Genomic DNA, 19,538 nt, shown 5'->3' with positions numbered 1-19,538 from the left:
TGGTTGCCAAGAAAGGAGCACGAAACATGCCAAACATGACGGTGTTTAGCCCGCATTCCGCCATAGGTTGTCCGAATTCTTGCCATAGTATGCGGATTCGTTCACTGTCTTCCTCGGTCACCTTCACTTGAAGAAACATCTTCGTAAGGTCTGCGGTGAGTACGAACGGATACAATCGGAAGTTCATCAGGAGGTTATACAACGTATCCTGCACGATGCGTCCGATCGCCAACAGGTCGTTGAGCGACAGTCCGTTCGATGATTTCTTTGCTGCATTGAACACCACTCGAAGCTTCGTAGTAGAGCTTTCAGCTTTGATGGCGCCGTGATGCGCCAGGTAAATGATCTTCGGGTGATTTGGATTGGGTGCAATTCTCGTGATGTGGTTGTTTGCAAGGAACTCTTCCAACGTACTTGTGGTAGAGTACGTACTTTTCCGGATCCCGCTGCAGTTGCCGTTGCATTGCCGTAAACTGTGCCAATACGGAGTAGCCGGTTTCTCTTATCGCTGTAGGATCGCGTATGAACGGCAGTTTATCTATGTAGCGTCCGCTGGCATCGAGCACCGTAGTCTTAGTGTAGAGCACCTCGCAGAACTGCTCCTCCTGCGTTAGATGCTGACTGGGCTTGAAATCTTCGATCTCCCAGAACTTAGAGACTAGCTGGCTCAACGATGGTTCGTCCTCGGGGTCAACATGCGACACGAAGCACAGTGGAGCTTGTAATGTGGAGTTTTTTTTTGATTCGTATAAACCAGCTACCACATGCGATCGGAATGCAGAAGGTTGTAGAACACGCTGGCCCCAAGTAGTAGATCCACTTCGCCGGGAATGTTGAATCGATCGTCTACCAGCGGCTTGCTGGCCGGTTGATTCGGTGCGGTTTCAACATATTACTATATATCAACAATTCGGGATGAGAATGAACCATCAGGGAACCCAATTGAAGCGATTTGGATGGGGAGAGTGAAGATGTCAACTCGCTGTTGCTAACATTTCGTGGATAAAGCGCGAGCTCTTCTCCCCATTCATTGGTGCGAGTTTTTGGTGTTTTGTGTTCATAGGATAATGTCCTGTGTTTTAGGGTTTTATAATGCCTTAAAGCCAGAAACCTAGCCTTTCTTGATGTGAAACGGTCTATCAGCGGCTGGAAAGAGTTGGAACCGGTGGGGAACATTGTTGGAGACCGTCTATAGAGGATGATGAATAGACTTTTGTAGTTTGTTTTGTGTGGGTTGCAGCATCATTTGGGGTCTGATTAACTGCCTCTTTCTCTTGAGCCCACTCTAGAACCTACATTTTGTATTTAGATCTATAAGTGAACTGCTGGTTTGAGCTTCTCTGATATATTCAATTAGAGGATGTTCCTGAATATACAGTCAAACAGCACGTAATGTTGTGAACAACTTCAATGACAGTTGTCCAGGAGGGGTCCCATTTTATTTACAACAATTCAATGCCTACGAAATTGTGCCGAAGATATGCCGATGGATGTGCCAAAGCTGTGCCGCATCTAATTTCGACACAATGTGCTGAGTGACTTACCCCTTGTCCGACGACGAGATAGAATAAAACGTATGCGCAGCTGGAGCAGGCTTCAAAATCGTCATCGGCCACATGAACGCTCAGGTAGGACGGGAGGCAATGTACAGACCGGCAATCGGGCCAAACAGCCTACATGCCGGATCGAACGACTACGGTCAACGATGCGTGAACTTTGCAGCCTCCCATGGTATGGAAGTCAGAAATACCGTTTTCCCCCGCAAGGATATCCACAAAGCCACCTGGAGATCACCTGACCAACACACAGAAAACCAAATCGATCACGTTCTAATCGACGGGAAATTCTTCTCCGACATTATCAACGTCAGTGCGAACATAGATTCTGACCACTACTTAGTTGCAGTATGTATGCACTCAAAACTCTCGACGGTGCATAACACCCGTCAAAGTCGAACACCACGACCCAACATTGAGCAATTACGGAACGCCGGAGTTGGCCAGGATTACCCAACATTGAGCAATTACGGAACGCCCGAGTTGGCCAGGATTACGCGCAGCAGCTGGAAGCTGCACTACCCACGGAAGAGCTACTCTTGAAGATGACTGGAGGGACATCCTTTCCGCCATAGGTAGTACTGCTGCAGCGGCACTAGGTAAAAAGCTTCAGCAGGAAGACCGAGATCGCAAGGCGATAGAAAATCTGCACCGCGTAAACGACATTCGGAAGTTCTACGAGATGCTAAATAGTTCGCGCAAAGGCTACGTGCTGCAAGCCGATATGTTTTAGAACGAATGTGAGCACCTCAACGGTGATGTAGCAGAAAACGAAGGTAGCACGGCAACAGACCTTGAAGCACACGCAGAAGACGACAGGTTCCCGGTCCCTGATCTTCAAGAAGTTGAGGAAGAGATCAGCCGGCTGAAGAACAACAAAGCAACTGGTGTAGATCAACTACCAAGTGAGCTATTAAAATACGGTGGTGAAGCACTGGGTAATCGCCAAGATTAAGGAGGTGGAGATATTACCGGACGAATAGATGGAAGGTGTCGTATGCCCGATCTACAAAAAGGGCGACAAGTTGGATTGCTGCAACTACCGCGCGATCACACTGTTGAGCGCCACCGATAAGGTACTCTCCAAATTGTATGCTGCAGCTTTTCATCATTTGCAAGAGAGTTCTTGGGGAAATACCAGGTGGGATTCATGAGTTCCACTGTTTTTCTCTTGACGTGACTCTTACACACAGAGTCTAGTTTCATCTTCCAAAATCCCTTATCATTATCCTAAAAAAATAACTCTCAACTTGTTTAATACCACGTACAGACTATGGCTTATATCATGTAATATAGGGCTGTCTTGCAATGAGCACTCATACATAGGATTTCCAGTGGAAATTATATTACATTATATAAGCCATATTTTGTACGGGGTATAAATCGTTAAACCTGATACGGTTCTTTTGTAATAATTTCTGAAAAATTGGGGCAAATTAGTTAAAAATATAAGTTAGCATATATCTGTGCAATTTGAAACAATTGTTGTCGGATTCTTGAGATGTTTTTCAATTGCAAATCAACTATGGATAATTTTTATCATCACGATTAAAAATTTTGAGAAATATACAAGATTTTGGGTTTTTTTGCGAAAGCGCCAAAACACCTAACTTGGACTATCCTTCCCAAGATGAAACCAATTCCAAACGATTCCTGAGCCTTTTTTTCTGTTAGAACGACTATATTTGATCAAGTTTCTTCAGTGCAAACAGGAGTTAATGTGTGTGGTAGTTTGCTATCATCCTAAAACACCTTCCCAGCAGCAAAAATTGACCATAAACGAGCCGCCGAAGGTGCAGTCGGGTTGATTTTAGCTTGACCCTTACACGGCGGCTTGATTATGAGCGCTTCGCTTAGTTAAAAAAAAAACATCCTAAAATTTCAAAGACTGACAAGAAAATATGGCGACATGCTTCTTCCATAGCTGTTTGCACTGGGTGCAGCAACCTTTATTGTGCAAATCTATGAATTTTATCCTAAGCCATAATAGAATATCATATTTGAATGAAAAATTGAGAAATTTCCTCGCCTAATGCTTCTGGAACCATTCTCACCAACACAAAGAAAATCCAATAATACTTCTACCAGATGTTCCCCGTGTGTATTCCACCAATCCTATAAACTGCAACTCATCGTACCGGCAAAAACATACAACGGAAAAGAGTTTATTCATTCATTCGCTTCTCATACATCAGTGTTCAACTGCCACTCCCGACAAGCGGACGTATCTTCCACATATCTATCGTATTCGGTGTACAGTCGAGGAAAACACAGAAATCTTCAACCAACGCAAAGATGCAACTGTTCAATAACATCAACGAAGATGTCTACCGGGCGTACGTCTTCTGGTCCTCGGTCCTGGTCGTCAAGATGCTGGTCATGTCGATCCTGACTGGAATGCAGCGGTTCCGGAAGAAGGTGAGTGTGACCACCTTGAACCTAATCTCCGTCCATTCTCGTCCCCGTCGTTCCGATCATTGGAGTTGACATAAAATTTATGTTTGTGTGCTCCAACGTGGCAGCATGCGAGTATTTGATTGATCAAAGCGTAATTATAAGCTCGCTTGACGAAGCGAGCTATAGCGCTATTACGCAACGGCTCTCATCAAAACTGATTGTGTATGCAAACAAAGATGGCCATGACCGTTGCGATGCCGCTTCAGCCGGGCGTCGGCTTGCTGCGATCGATTAACGAATTACATCTCTCGAGTTGATGGATTAAACAAAGCGTGCTGTGATTAATTCTATCACGGGAAAAGATGCTATCATTTAACGATAACGACTATAACAGATAAGATCATTGTACAGTTGTGTCGCCATCGGGGATGACTTGCAACTTTACACGTCATCTTGTTTATAGTTCTTCTGTTCTAATAAGAATTTTCCAACACATTCTAGGCTTTCGTTAACCCGGAAGACATCGCTACACAGCCAAAGCTGAAGATCAAGACTGATGATCCCGATGTTGAACGTGTGCGTCGGTAAGTAATGCACGAAAACGTAAACAAATCGACCACTGTTAACATTGCCCATCTGCCTTATTCATCCTCACAGCGCTCACCTGAACGATTTGGAAAACATCCTTCCCTTCTTCGTGATCGGTTTCTTCTACATCCTAAGCAATCCGAATCCGTTCATTGCGGTTAATCTGTTCCGTGCCGTTGCCGTGTCCCGCATTGCTCACACGTTGGTCTACGCCGTGGTGGTCATCCCGCAGCCGGCCCGGGCCATCGCTTGGCTCATTCCGTACGCATCCAGCTTCTACATGGCCTTCAATACGATTCTTCACTTTCTGTAAAGAGTGATTTTGTTTTGAATTAGTACACGTATAAGGGTTTTTGGTGTCATAGTTAGCTTTAAGATGCGAACTCATTTGCATTTTTGACAAGTGAAAGAGAAATCATCGTGAATCTTAACGATTTCCGTCGACATATTTATCGAAAAATCACTCAGGATACATTCGAGCTATCATTATCATTAAATAAACTTGAAAAAACTCAACACTGGTCGTTTCATTATGAGAATCTGAAAATGATTTGACCAAAACAATCTGAAAACCGAACACGTCAGCGATTCAAATGTGCTGAATCAGAGATAAAAGTCAAACGCAGAGATAACCCCCCTTCCAACGCTCCGACATCTACCTACTAAGCCAGATTGTAGGCATGGCGTAACAAAACAAATTGAACACGGCTCAGCTGAATACGGTAAGCCGCAATGACTGCTTAGATACAGACGAGCAACAAATCAAGCAAATGAGTCGTCGAAAGGAAGCCTCTCGATAGCGTTGCTATTGAAATCACGACATACCGTTCGGGAAGCAACGGGATCGATTCCTGGTTTAGTCTAGAAAAGTTTCAAGGTGGAGTACAGGTGTAGATAGTTCCCAATTAGCAATTGTAAAACTGCTCGAAGAGTGCTTGAGAGCAGACGTAATGTTCCAGTTGGGACGTCAAACCAATAATAAGAAAAAGCTATCAACCTCTTACAACATAAATATTTACCTGTTGCTTTATCGCTCAGTTCTATTCACAAGAAAGCCCCAAATCTGAGCATTCGACACCCAAATAGAAACCAGCTTTCTAAACACATTAAAATTCATTGAGCCAAAAATCCTCTCAACCGCTGCCGGTATCGAACGAGTTGTTTTTTTCTCATTTTAGTTAAAATACAACCGTTGAACCTGACGCAAGCACGTCGAAGGGAGTTTCTCCAGCAAGATTCGCTCAGAAACGAATAAAAAATGACCAACATTTTGGATCAAATGGACCCGGAATTATTCCGCACGTACGCATTCTGGAGTGTGATATTGGTGCTGAAAATGGTGCTCATGACCCTGCTGACAACTTTAAATCGGTTCAGGAAGATGGTGAGTTTTTTGGGCTCTCGTGATATAGTGTGCAAGTGGAAATGGAAACAATGCAGGCTGAATAAAAAGTAGCAGTAACTATTATTCAGGTGAAAGTGAATTCAGCAATCTATTCGCTGAATAAAAATTTCGTGTGTTGCCTACCTCTTGGCGAACGCTACGTAATATTTGAATGGTCACTGAGTGAGATTGAACGGCCATGTAAAAGTTTGCAACTTGCTCACAATTGCGGTGTCATGCACTCTATTTCAATACTACACTGAAACAAATCGACATGTACCGTTTATTGGATCCATCTTATAGCATAGCAATGTTAGCAGATTTATCCATTTTATGTGATGATTGATAGATTCCATCGGATTATCACTTAAAAACTATGACTGCGATATGGAATGATTTATATCGTAATTTAACATACTTAGTGCTTGATAAAACTTTGCTTCGAACATGGTTAGCGATAGGTAAGATGTATATGAATATTGTCTGATATATTTCATGGTGAAAACTGTTGGTATGTCATGGGTGGGAACAGACACCTAGAAACTAATGGAAAATTATATAAGTTTGCTCTATGAGAAAATTCAGTAAAATATACATGTTTTCATGATGAATATTGCTCACTAAAAGATATATCTTATAAGATAATCATGTATATTTTATTGGAGTTGCTTTTAACGATTTTTGACGTTTGTTGATATGTCACATGTAAACAGACATGTAGAAACTATTGGACTGTCATTTAAATTTGCAGTATAGGAAAACATGTATATCTCATTGAAATGGCTTCCTTTGATTTTTGAGGTTTAAAGATTGTAAACAAATCTATCCCAATCATTATATAGTCATATAGATGTGCATTTTAAGAAATCCAACAGCAAACATTTGTTTTGGAATGGATTTCCGGGATGAATATCGCTCCCAATAAAAAACATCTTACATGAATTATTGAAACAATTTTCAACAATGTTGTCATACACTCATTAAAATGATTAGTCGAACTAAATATTGCTAGTAACAATGATACTGTATTGAATAAACTTTGTTTGTTATTGTTCCATAAGATAAGGGGTTCCGGAAAAGAATGTATTGAGATTAAAAAAATGAGCATGATTCTACTGCAATATTGACTTTGCTAAAATTCAAATTGTAAGCCTTCTACACGGCTAATTCAAATTTCAGCACTAGTACTCGAACTCCATGAACCAGTTCCATGAACTCATATAATGTAGTCGTTGTTTTATTGCACACAGGAACATTAAGCAAGATTTGAATACGCGACACCACCGAAACGGAGCATACATTTGTCAGTGTTAATTTTCTTCACTCTAGCAAAACGAGCATAACGTTGCACTACATTCCATGTCGGGAGAGCTGTTCTTAGTTCATGCTAATTGAACGAGCTCAATCTTGCAGTCAACCGTGGCCCAGTGGAATCGAGCGCACACCGAAAGCATCACACTTCAACAGTTCTTGATCGAATCCCAAATCAGCTACAATAAAAAAAGACACAACTGTGAAAGCTCCCACTGCGTGATGTTTATTTTTCGATTTATTTTTAGAAATCGATTAAATATATGTGTCAAAAGAAGAAGTAAATTTCATGTGATTTTCACATAAACTTTACTTCGATTGATTTATGACACATATATTATATTGTGGTGAAAAGTAAAGCTTATGCTTATGGGTTTCAAATCCATTTCAGTTAATTATTATAATTTGACCGATTTTCATTTATCATATGACGATCATACAAAAGTTACCAAATTATCAGCATTGTGAATGTATCAGATATTCATATAGAATTTACCTGACACATTTTCAATCATATCATTTTCAATGGATTATCTTATAGCGCAAATTTATTAGACTTCCACATAACAGGAATATGTCATATTGGTTCAGTGTACTCAATGACTGAGTAGAATTGTATTGCCCTCCTTTTATTATCTCACGGAAATATTACTCAGTTGCAGTTCAAAAGGGAATTTACTCAGTCACTAATTAAAAACTCCCTTTTGAACTGCAACTGTGTAAAATTTCCGTGAGAGTAAGAGAGAGGGCAATCAAATTCTACCCAGTCAATATTTGCAAATCAAAGTTGGCCCCGGGGAGAATAGAAGAACTATGAAAGTGATGATTATTTCAAAATTGTGCACGGTGAGGTATACTAGTGCAACCTTAAAATGCATTTATATTGAGAACAAATTACTTTAATGAAATCTGGTTGACGCTACGTTAGTAGAAAACTTAAGGGCTACTCATTGAACATATCTAGACCAACAATTGGAATGGGCGGAACAACCAAACGTAAACGCAAATTCCTAAAGAATCAAAGCACATCCAAGCAATCTAACACCATCATCTGATAGAGAAAACTTCCTTTATCGAATGGCTTTATTAGTTTACGTGGGAGTGTTTTGATTCTCGAGAATTTTGTGTTCAAAGCCATTGTTTACGTTTGGTTGTTCCACCTATTTCAATTGTTGGGCTAGATATAATATAAAAAAATAATTTCTTTTCAGATGTTTCGATTTATACATAGATTTCAGCTTTTCTACCTTAGCAGCAACCAGATTTTAAAAAAATCTCCATTTGCAAAATAAAAGCATTTTAAGATTGCACTCTTATATCTCCCCGTGGAAAATTTTGAAATCATCATCACTTTCATTGTTCTTCTAGTCTCCACGGGAGCCAACTTTGATTTGCCAATAGAATGGATCACATCTTTCGAGCGGTTTAAAATGACGATTCCTACCACTCGAACATTACCGTGGATCAATATTTTGATATCTATGCTTCTAAAACCTCGAGAAAGTAGGGTCTTATTTACGCTAAGCTAGAAACATGAGGAGTTTATAGCTCAATTTTCTTAAAATCGCTGGTCGTCTCAAAAAAGCTCGACAATATGATTAATTGAAAGAAAGTTTGTACCACTTTCATCATTACTTTGGGCGAACATGAGCTGTGGAACCATAGAGATAACTCTAAAACAAGAAGGTCCCGAAATAACGTGCTCAACTTTTTAACTCAGCTCTGGTACTCTCTTCGGTCCCAAGCTAATCGATGCACCCCTCTAAACATAGGAAAATCCACGAACCCCTCATTTTATCTGTCAAACTTTCATAGCGAATCAAAACAAACATAGTGTAGTACTAGAATTTCACCTAGAATGGGGTACGTTAATCGATTTGCTTGGGACCAATAGGCTAGTCAAGTAGTGAACCAATTTTAAATCGTTAGTTACCACCAGTTGGTGGAACTCTCTCGTGTTTCTGATAGCCCTATGTGCTGCTCGCCGGTTGAAAACTAACGATTTAAAATTGACTCCTTACTTGACTAGCCTATTAGTCCCAAGCAAATCGATAACCGCATCCCATTCTAATCGAAATTCTAATACTACACTATGTTTATGATAAAATGAGGGGTTCGTGGATTTTCCTATGTTTCGAGGGGTGCATATATTAGCTTGGGACCGAAGAGAGTACCAGAGTTTAGCAAAAATGTTGAGCAAGTTTCTTAAGGACCTTCTAGTCTAGAGTTACCTCTATGTTATAACTCTGTAGTCTGAACAAGGCATAAGACTAATTACGTTTTCAGTAAATCTTGTGCTTCAAGTATTCCAAGGGGAGATAACCTGGGAGAATGTTGAATAGAGTTCCTGCAGTTGTAGTGTTGAGTAGAATTGCAAGCTAGCTCTGATTCAGATATTCAGATATATTGAGCGATATTCTAACAAAATTTCTAACGAAATCTGAGGATGATTCTGAAGATTTTTTTTATATGAAATTACAGAGAATCTAACAGTTCACTTTCAGTTGTGGACACAGCAGCAATTGTATCTCTCTGTGTCTATATAGCGCTAAAAAGAGTTTGTTTACTCAATCAGGTTATTGTTCGCTGCGTGTGCATTGTCACCTTGTTATTGTTAATTGTTAATTTCGTTAAGCCTGTGAATGTGGATCCTGTCCAGATGGAAGCAACATATAGGATTGCTTAGGAGAAATCATTCTTCATAAAATTTAATTCCGAAGAATCAATGCTCCATACATTGCTGCATAACCCTGACCAATTAATTTTCCATTATGATGATGGAAAGGCAGTCGAGGTACGCATGACGAATGCGCGGGATTATGTTCAATATGTCCGCCTTTATGATCTTCCACCAGAATGTCCTGACCGCGATCTAACGTTGGTGCTAGGGAAATACGATAAAGTTTGTCATCCAAGAAAAATTCCCAGCAGAGTTGTGCGTCAACATGTACACTGGTGTAATGGCCCAAGTAAGATTCTCAATGCCTTACAACTTTATTTGAGATTTATTAAAGTTTTATGAGAGCAACCATTATTTCATTTAGTTTTATTGAGTATTCAACAAAATCCGATTCGTCATTCGTCACATTATACTTGATAGAATACTTCACTACCTTTGCCTTAATATACTTCAAACTATTTGATCTAAACAAATGTTTTATTATTATTGTATCGCCTTTTGTACGGCTGCGAAATAACACCATAGAGTTAACTCTAAGACCAGAAGGTCCCGAAGAAATGTGCTCAACTTTTTGGCTCAGCTCTGGTACTCTCTTCGGTCCCAAGCTAATCGATGCACCCCTCGAAACATATGAAAATCCATTAACCCCTCATTTTATCTGTCAAACTTTCATATCGAATCAAAACAAACATAGTGTAGTACTAGAATTTCGACTAGAATGGGTTACACTTATAGATGTACTTGGGAACAGAAGGCTAGTCAAGTAGTGAGCGAATTTAAAATCGTTAGTTACCACCGGTTGAGAAAACCATTCTAAAACAAACAATATGTTTTAAGGTGGTTTTCGGGAGAGACTGATAAATCTATTTCAACTCCAATAATTTTATCTTAAAACATCAAGGTTTGAACGGCGCCGGTGGTGTAGTGGCAAGCGTGATTACCTCTCACCCCAGCAGGCCTGGGTTCAATCCCAGTCGGCGCCGCCGGGATGTTCTGAGGCATAACAGCTCTGATCACGCCTTCCTTCGGATGGGAAGTAAAGCCGTTGGTCCCCGGTTCATGAGTTGATGGGTCGATAGGTAGGGTCCAGGTGTGTGAGCTGCCTTCCTGGCACGTCGGTAGCATTGGTGCTCAGCACGGAAAACAAGATCGACGGAAAAAATAAACCAAAGGAAAAAAAAAAAAAATCAAGGTTTGAATAAAAACTGATTAGAATAATTTATTGCCCTTCTTCATCTTCTTCTTCGCATATCAAGCTTATTACTTATCACATATTAGCATGCACTTCCACACTTATTAATTGAGAGCTTTCGATGCCTGTACCATTTTTGCAGAGGTATAATTGTGTGGTAAGTACAATCATACTCTATTCCCAGGGAAGTCGAGAAAGGGAGTGGCCTAATGGTTTGTAAATAAAGCAAGGATAAAACCATTAAAAAGTTACTCTATGTCATGTCAAAGTGGAGATTTTTAACAAGTTTATTCGCAGGAGTAGGCGACTAAGGAGGCTAATAATGCTTATTTTTTTTGAAGTTTCTGCACGGGTAACGGAATATTTTTTCTTAGCGTTATCAATGCCCTCTTCGAAGTTAGCTCGGAGCCGACTGAAACGTAGTTCGTTTGGTATTTTATAAGACTATTGGGTGGGCCTTATTTTTCAAAATCGATCGAGAACATGTTTTCCCTGTGGCAAATGATTATTGGGACTAATTATTTATTTATTTATTTATTGATGACAAAAACGTGATATTGTGAACATGAAGAGCGACAATTTTGTCCATTTTGCGATATCTTCACTGGTTTTTGAGATATATGGCATAGCGATGTTCCCGCATATGCACTTAGGCTTGCATATTGATCTATCGCAATCAGCATCCTTGCAGTGTTTTATGCAGCGTGAGTAAATATGAGAATGCGAGGGAATAAGAGAGAATGGAAGAGAACCAGAGATAGAAAACAAGAAAAACGAAGACGAAACGTAAACTCTGGAACAACAATAGAAAAGAGTCTACCAGCATTTGAACAAATCGAAGGTCACCCACATAAACCAACAGCATAACCGTGTATGTGGAAACTTTCCCCTACCTGATTATGCTTTTTATTTGCGTGGGTGGCTTTCGATGTGTGGGGAAATGGCTTTAGAGCGGTTTTCTATTTTTGCTCCAGAAACATCTCTTTATAGATATTCAAGCGAACAATGAGTTAGAAAAAGATTTCAAGTTATGGTAGTACCTAAATGTGCATGTGAAATGTGGTCGAAGCAATCTATACCCTCTGGAGAAGAAGAAGGGTTGACTGTATTTGAAATGTGATCTGATTTCAACGTTAAGTATTGGGAATACTTATCAACATGCTTTTCTTCATGTTGGTAAGGTTTTGTTAATGAAGATTACACTAGGTTTTGGAAATTATCCTTGTTTCGGCTTATGCTTCCATTGTCATTATCAAGCATCATAATATCTCTTTCAGCGTGATTATTTAAGACCTCCAAATTAATTATTTACTATGTTGCTTCCATGAATATAGGCTTCATGACCGAGGAAAATTCAGAAGCGCTAGGAAAACTGCAATTTATACCAAGTTTATAAAAAATGATCTTTGATGCGGTGCTAATCTCTGAGCAATGCAACCCGCTTTCTACCTGTTAACTGGGGCCACATTATAGAACCAAGTCGATACGACTGTTTTCATACAAGCATTCATACGAAAAACACTTCGTTTCGAGTTCCATAATAAGGCCTTTTATCTCCAAGTTTTAAAGGGATGTTACTATGTCGTTCCATATCGTGAAGATTTTCATTAATAAGACCACAACACAAGACCAATTAGTACCTCACGTAAGTACCACGTGTGTGACGGTTGCTTCTACCTAAGGAGTTAAAACAAAAAAATCTGGAGATCCCCAGATGATCCTGTTCACACGCCAAGACTATTGATGGTCACATAAGTCAAAACAAGAGTAATTAACAATTATTTACTTACGCTGCATCTATTATCGCAAGGATGCTGATTGCGATAGGTCAATATGTAAGCGAAAGTCCATATGAGGGCCTCATAGCCTAGTCAGTAGAGGCACGGTATTACCAAGCCGGAGGCGGCGGGTTCGATTCCCGGTCCGGTCGAGGGAATCTTTCGGGATGGAAATTTTCTCGACTTCCCTGGTAGTAGAATATAATTGTGCTTGCCACATAATATACAAATTCATGCATGGGTATTGGCATCGAAAGCTCTTAATTAATAACTGTGAAAGTACATTTAAAACACTAAGTTGAGAACACGCAATAAGCTAATATGCGCTAAGCAACAAGCTTGAAAATGCGAAGAAGAAGAAGTCCATATGCGGGATCATCCATATGCCACTTATCTCGATAACGAGTGAAGATATTGCAAAATGGACAAAGTTTTCGTTCTTTAGGGTCACAAAATCACGTGTTTACTTATAAAAGCATACGTTTTATTTGAAAAAGTTCATCGTTCTACATTTTGGACTTAAACCTCTTGCGCCACCTCTAAATGTCAACGAAAAAAGCTCAATTTTAGATATGTTACTAAATGAGTCCCAATAATCATTTGCCAAATTTGAAAACATGTCCCGAACGATTCTGAAAAATAGGCCTCTCCCTATGTACAAGTTTCCCGCATCTAAGAAGTTTTGCACAACTGTTTGAAGCTCTCCCAATTTATATTAAATTCCCATCTACGATTTCCCTTGAATTGTTGAAGTTTTAAGAAGCTCAATGAAGATCTAAAAAAATTCCTGACCTTCACCGAAGTTCCCCAAATTCCAACTAAAAATTCGATAAAGTTCTCTTAATTTCGTAAGTTCTAAAATATTATCTGCATTTCTACGAAGCTTCCTGGATTTTTACGAAGTTCGCTGAGCATTTACTTAGATAGGTGAAATCCTTAAAAATGTGTTGCATATATATATTTTAGGAATTAATCACACATTATTTTACTTCGTAATTACACACTAAGAAATGATTAACCACTTAAACGTAATTTTTACCGAACTTTCAACAGCTGCACTGATCGGTAAAAATCAGGTAATTTTAATTCATTAGATATAAGGCTTCAAAAAAAGGAAAACTTCACCACAATGGCAAGACTCGATTTTTTAAACAAGGTTAACACTGTTTAGAAACTTTGACTGTTTTTTTTTTTTTTTTTTTTTTTTATTAGTATTACTTCTACGTGAAGTCAACGATTTACATAGTTGAAGATGCTAATTTCAAATAACAGACTGTAGTGGTAATTTTTATACGATAGATGGAGTAGATGAAAGCATAGAGTTGATAGTTCCGTTAGAGTACGGCAGTGTGAAGATTGCATATAGATATTAGAATAGAGAGCTTAGGACAACTTTTAAGGAAGGTACAAATCGGAAATTGCAACATATCGTGGTAGGGGTAAACAATAGTTGCAATTTCCAAACCTACGACTGGATGCCTTCCTTCGAATAACAATTGAAGTGCGGTAAAAAATCGGTAGAACTGTTTCAAACACACAGTTGGTACTTGAGCGGGTCGGTCTTCATCTCTTTTTGCCAGTGGTGGCGGGGGGGACACCCCTCACCATCCCTCTCCAAAGGGGGAGTTTGGTAAAGAGAGATGAAAAAACCGATTTGTACCTTCCTTAAAAGTTGTCCTAAGCTCTCTATTCTAATATCTATATGCAATCTTCACACTGCCGTACTCTAACGGAACTATCAACTCTATGCTTTCATCTACTCCATCTATCGTATAAAAATTACCACTACAGTCTGTTATTTGAAATTAGCATCTTCAACTATACTGTTTTGAAATTTAAATTAATGGAACAGCTTTTGAAATCAGGCTCAAAGTTTTACCGAACGTTCAACTGTTGTTCAACGTAAATTTTTTTCACAAAAAACATATGATCCAGCCTAAATAGCAGTAAGAAAACAAAAATCAATTAAATTGTGCACGTAAAAACGGTTTGAGGTAAACGTAACATTTGAGAAAAACATACACACTTAATGAATCCAGATAAATGTGGGCGTCTTAGTGGAATACCTATATAAAGAGAGAGAGAACATAACAAAACCAAAATTCAAACATTATGAAAACTCAAAAATGAAGGAAAAAAACCTTCATAATTCACTTATGCGTTGCATGTTATGTGGACCGTACACGATTGCTTTTATTGACAATAATCTGACAATACGATCAATATTGACGTCAATACATCGGTATTGACAATATTTTTGTATTCACATAATCAATATTAATGTCAATAATTCCCCTTCGCGTCAATATATTGATACGTGTGGGGTTTGCTTAAGTCATCTCACTTTTCATTATTTGGACATAAGCTATTCATGCGCTACATATTTGAATTTCATAATGCGCATTTTGAAAGTTACGATACGATTTTTTGGAATCTCTCACGCATCACTGATGTATAGATTTGGAAATTATGCATTTAATTTTTCATTCGCTTGGTGTCAAAATTCATAATGTAGGTAATTAAAAGTGTATGTTTCAATTTTCAAAATTCTTAATGCGTCATTATGAACTAAGTTATGCATTATTATGATTTCATTACCAAATCCTTAAGAAATTTGCTTTGCCCAATAAATTTGATTTCATAATGTATCGTATTGAACATCATGAGAATTGCTTGTGGCTTAATTTCAAAAGGTGTTTTAATGAATATCTTATGTGCATTTACCTGCGTGAAGGATTAGAAAGTTCCATTTAATTCCACTACCTTATTTGCTTATCTTTGACAGATATGCGTATTTCTTCTACAATGTGCAGGCTTCTTCAATGTCTTGTACTAATAGTCGACACTGACACTGAAGAAGTCTGCACATTGTAGACAAAATACGCGTATCTGTCAAGGATAAGCAAGAAAGGTAGCGGAATTAAATGGAAATTACAAATCCTTCTCTCTCTCTCTCTCTTTATACACACTACGATTATTTCACAGATTTCTTTGAAATTTTATAGAAATCTCAACAGCTGAACCACAGACAAACAGACGTAACTCTTCATTGTGTACTTTCGTTCACGCATTTAACGGTTGATTTGAATATTATCAGTTCCGCGAACTACTCGCCGCAGCGCTGGCATCGGATCACTTTGACGTTTCTATACATTCTATAGAACTTTTATGCAATATTGTTTGCGAGCTAGCGAGCAAGCTTGTTTTCCGCGAGAAGCCTGAAAGATGTCGCTACTGAGGTCCTATGTTTTGAGATACTATGTTTTCTTGAAAAACTTTTTCAAAGTGTTACGTCTGTTTGTCTGTGGCTGAACCTTCAGTAAAGGGTGATACGGTCAAAATTTGGTCAATATCAACTTGACGTATTTCTTTCAATTTTGCATTTAAAAAACCTGAACACCCCTCATTTTGAAGGTGTGTGTGTGTAGAATGTTGCTCCTATTTTGATTTTGGAATTCACTCTTCAGTTGTCAAAATGCCGTCCAAGCAAGAAGAGCAGCGTATCAAAATTTTGCTCGCGCATTGCGAAAATCCGAGCTACTCGCACGCAAAGTTGGCAAAATCGCTAAAAGTTGCCAAATCAACCGTTACAAATGTAATTAAAGTGTTTGGGGAACGTTTGTCGACAGCCAGGAAGTCTGGATCGGGGGGAAATCGAAAACCGGAAGCCGCTGAGACGACAAAGAGAGTTGCCGGTAGTTTCAAGCGAAACCCTCACCTCTCTCTCCGAGATGCCACAAATAAGCTGGGTGTATCGTCTACAACCGTGCATCGAGCCAAAAAAGAGCCGGACTATCGACTTACAAGAAGGTAGTGACTCCAAATCGCGATGATAAACAAAATACGACGGCCAAAGCGCGATCCCGGAGGCTGTACACGACGATGCTGACGAAGTTTGACTGCGTGGTAATGGACGACGAAACCTACGTCAAAGCCGACTACAAGCAGCTTCCGGGACAGGAGTTTTATACGGCAAAAGGAAGGGGAAAGGTAGCAGATGTTTTCAAGCACATGGAACTGTCAAAGTTCGCAAAGAAATATCTGGTTTGGCAAGCCATCTGTACCTGTGGCTTGAAAAGCAGCATTTTCATAGCTTCCGGGACTGTCAACCAAGAAATTTACGTGAAAGAGTGTTTGAATAAACGTCTGCTGCCTTTCCTGAAGAAACATGGTTGTTCCGTACTGTTTTGGCCGGATTTGGCATCTTGCCATTATGATAAAAAGGCCATGGAGTGGTACGCCGCCAACAACGTGCAGGTGGTTCCCAAGGACAAGAACCCTCCCAACACGCCAGAGCTCCGCCCAATTAAGAAATACTGGGCTATTGTCAAGCGGAACCTAAAGAAGACCAAAAAAACTGCTAAGGGCGAGCAGCAGTTCAAGGCAAACTGGCTTTCTGCGGCGAAGAAGGTGGACAAGGTGGCTGTACAAAATCTGATGGCAGGGGTCAAGCGTAAGGCCCGGCAATTCGGATTTAGAAGAGCGGAAGCCTAACTGAATATTTTTCCTGAATTTTATACTAATTGAACTTGAAAAAGAAATTTAATTTGATTTTTTAAATAAGCGATTTCACCGATTTACACGCGTTTTCCCTTGACCAAATTTTGACCGTATCACCCTTTAAGCTATTCGGTGATTTTTACAGTTTTGCTGTATTTTTCTTAGAATATCTCCAGAACGCCTACGATGATTGCGATATTGATAATCATAAAATAATATGCAAATCGGAGAAGGTAGAGTTTTCCGATTTGTCATTTGGCGTGGAACTGCTCACCTGGAAAAATGGCTATAATTGACTCCATCCGCAAAAATCCACAATATATTTTAGCATCTCCTAAAACTCGCTGGTAGAAAGCCGCCTCAAAACTGCGGGTAAAAAGTCGTTTCAAAACTCAAAATGGTCCATTAACTTTTACAATTAAAAAACGAACAGGTGCAAACAGGAAGCGTAGATTGTGTCAGAAAAAAAAACAGCTTATCATTATTTTCCAAAATTGTACCCTGCCCTGCAACTTTTATTCCTTATCAATGAAACCGTCGGGGCGATGCATCGAAACTGGGACTGCTCCACCCAAAGTAAACAAATTCTTCCGGAGTCTCGTACACTGATAGCAGAAAACGTGCGGTGCCACGCTAGTACGGACGATGGTTCCTTGGAAGGTAAACAACGTATACATTTTGCCAGATACATGAATACTTCGATTGCCTCCGTATTCTTCGAAACTTTCGATGTGCTAATCTATGTGTAATCTATACGTCACCGATCGCAGCTCGATCACACGTGATCGTACCGTGTTTATTTCGGCAGGAATCCGTCGATGATGATGATTGATGAGGAATTTCGTCATTAACCGTTCGCATTTGTTTTGTACCGACTCATGGAGAGTGCAGATTTGCTTTTCTTTCTGTTGGATAAATGTGTGAATGAAGACAGTATACTCTTGTTATTCCGATAATTTAACAGAAGCAAATTCAAAATCAATGTTAATGATCAACATGTGAGAAACTCAACAATTTGCATCGGGTTGTTATTGAGTGTCTAATTCAACGAAATCAGACAAGCCGTATATTTATATTATATACTATAGGGAACTACTATAATGCCTTGTTCAGACTAGAGAAGTATAACATGTTATAATAATTATCGACAAGAAAAATGTCACCAAGAACTAGATAGGCTTATAACATGTTGTAACTGCTCACTCTGGCCACTGGCCAGTGATTAAGGCCATTGATCAATGGTTGGGGACGTTCGAAGATAGCCGAAATTCATCATGATGCAGCAAAATCCATCAATTATCATTGTGGCAAAACCCATCTCTTAATTATGGTTCTCTCTCAAATGGCATTGGTGAGAAAGAGAGCCATAGATCGATTCCGTACGTGATCATTCACTTGAAATTCATTTCAGGCATTCTGCAATCCCGAAGACACTGCGTCTATAAGCCGCAAACTGAAACCGAAATTTGACGACCCGGACGTTGAACGAGTACGCAGGTAAGGCACTGAATTTTCTAATTATCACCAAACCTTCTCTCACCCTCGCACACCATCTGAACTCGTTTAGAGCCCACCGCAACGACCTGGAAAACATTCTGCCCTTTTTCGTGGTGGCATTCCTCTATCTGCTCACCAATCCGGATCCCTGGTTGGCCACGAACCTGATCCGTGCAGCGGTCATCGGTCGAATCGTCCACAGCCTAGTCTACGCAGTGCTGCCCCTACCGCAACCGGCGCGTTTCCTCAGCTTCGGCGTAATGATGTTGGTGACTTTGTTCATGATCTTCAAGTGCATTATTTATTTTATATAATGAAAGTTTTCTGTTTTCATTTGCATTAAACTAGTTTGATTGTGACTAATTGAAAGTTTTCTATGTAAATAAGATTGCTACCAAGTACCGAGTGATGTATCACTTTCGACCTTAATCAGCTGATAGAATGAAGCGTGAATGCACAACGCTGCATCCGCTAGAGAGAAGAAAAGGCAAATTTCCAGCGTAAATTTGGATGAATCATGTAGTAGAAAAAAAACGTTGATTCAAACGTTGCATTATTCACAACCAACTCAATAGGCAAATTAAGCTCGAAATCATTCTGAACAATCCAAGCAAGGAAAATCTAAATAGAATAAGACATTCAACGGGGTACTCAA

General features: G+C 39.5%; 2 protein-coding genes across 2 annotated transcripts; both read left to right on the top strand.

The window, feature by feature from the left end:
• Positions 1-3,730: 3,730 nt before the first annotated feature.
• LOC135706275 (microsomal glutathione S-transferase 1-like) lies at positions 3,731-4,857 on the top strand. The gene is made up of 3 exons (XM_065227841.1): positions 3,731-3,974; positions 4,455-4,537; positions 4,611-4,857. Exons 1-3 carry the CDS (start codon positions 3,852-3,854, stop codon positions 4,852-4,854), a joined length of 450 nt encoding a protein of 149 aa, XP_065083913.1. The 5' UTR covers positions 3,731-3,851; the 3' UTR covers positions 4,855-4,857.
• Positions 4,858-5,769: 912 nt separating this feature from the next.
• Positions 5,770-19,238, top strand: LOC135706249 (microsomal glutathione S-transferase 1-like). The gene is made up of 3 exons (XM_065227822.1): positions 5,770-5,925; positions 18,798-18,883; positions 18,954-19,238. Exons 1-3 carry the CDS (start codon positions 5,800-5,802, stop codon positions 19,195-19,197), a joined length of 456 nt encoding a protein of 151 aa, XP_065083894.1. The 5' UTR covers positions 5,770-5,799; the 3' UTR covers positions 19,198-19,238.
• Positions 19,239-19,538: the final 300 nt, after the last annotated feature.

Source organism: Ochlerotatus camptorhynchus, unplaced genomic scaffold (genome assembly GCF_037179485.1).
Source record: "Ochlerotatus camptorhynchus isolate MF236.1 unplaced genomic scaffold, CSIRO-AGI_Acam_v1.1 ptg000276l, whole genome shotgun sequence".
Taxonomy (NCBI): domain Eukaryota; kingdom Metazoa; phylum Arthropoda; class Insecta; order Diptera; family Culicidae; genus Ochlerotatus; species Ochlerotatus camptorhynchus.
This window is presented reverse-complemented; position numbering and strand designations above follow the sequence as displayed.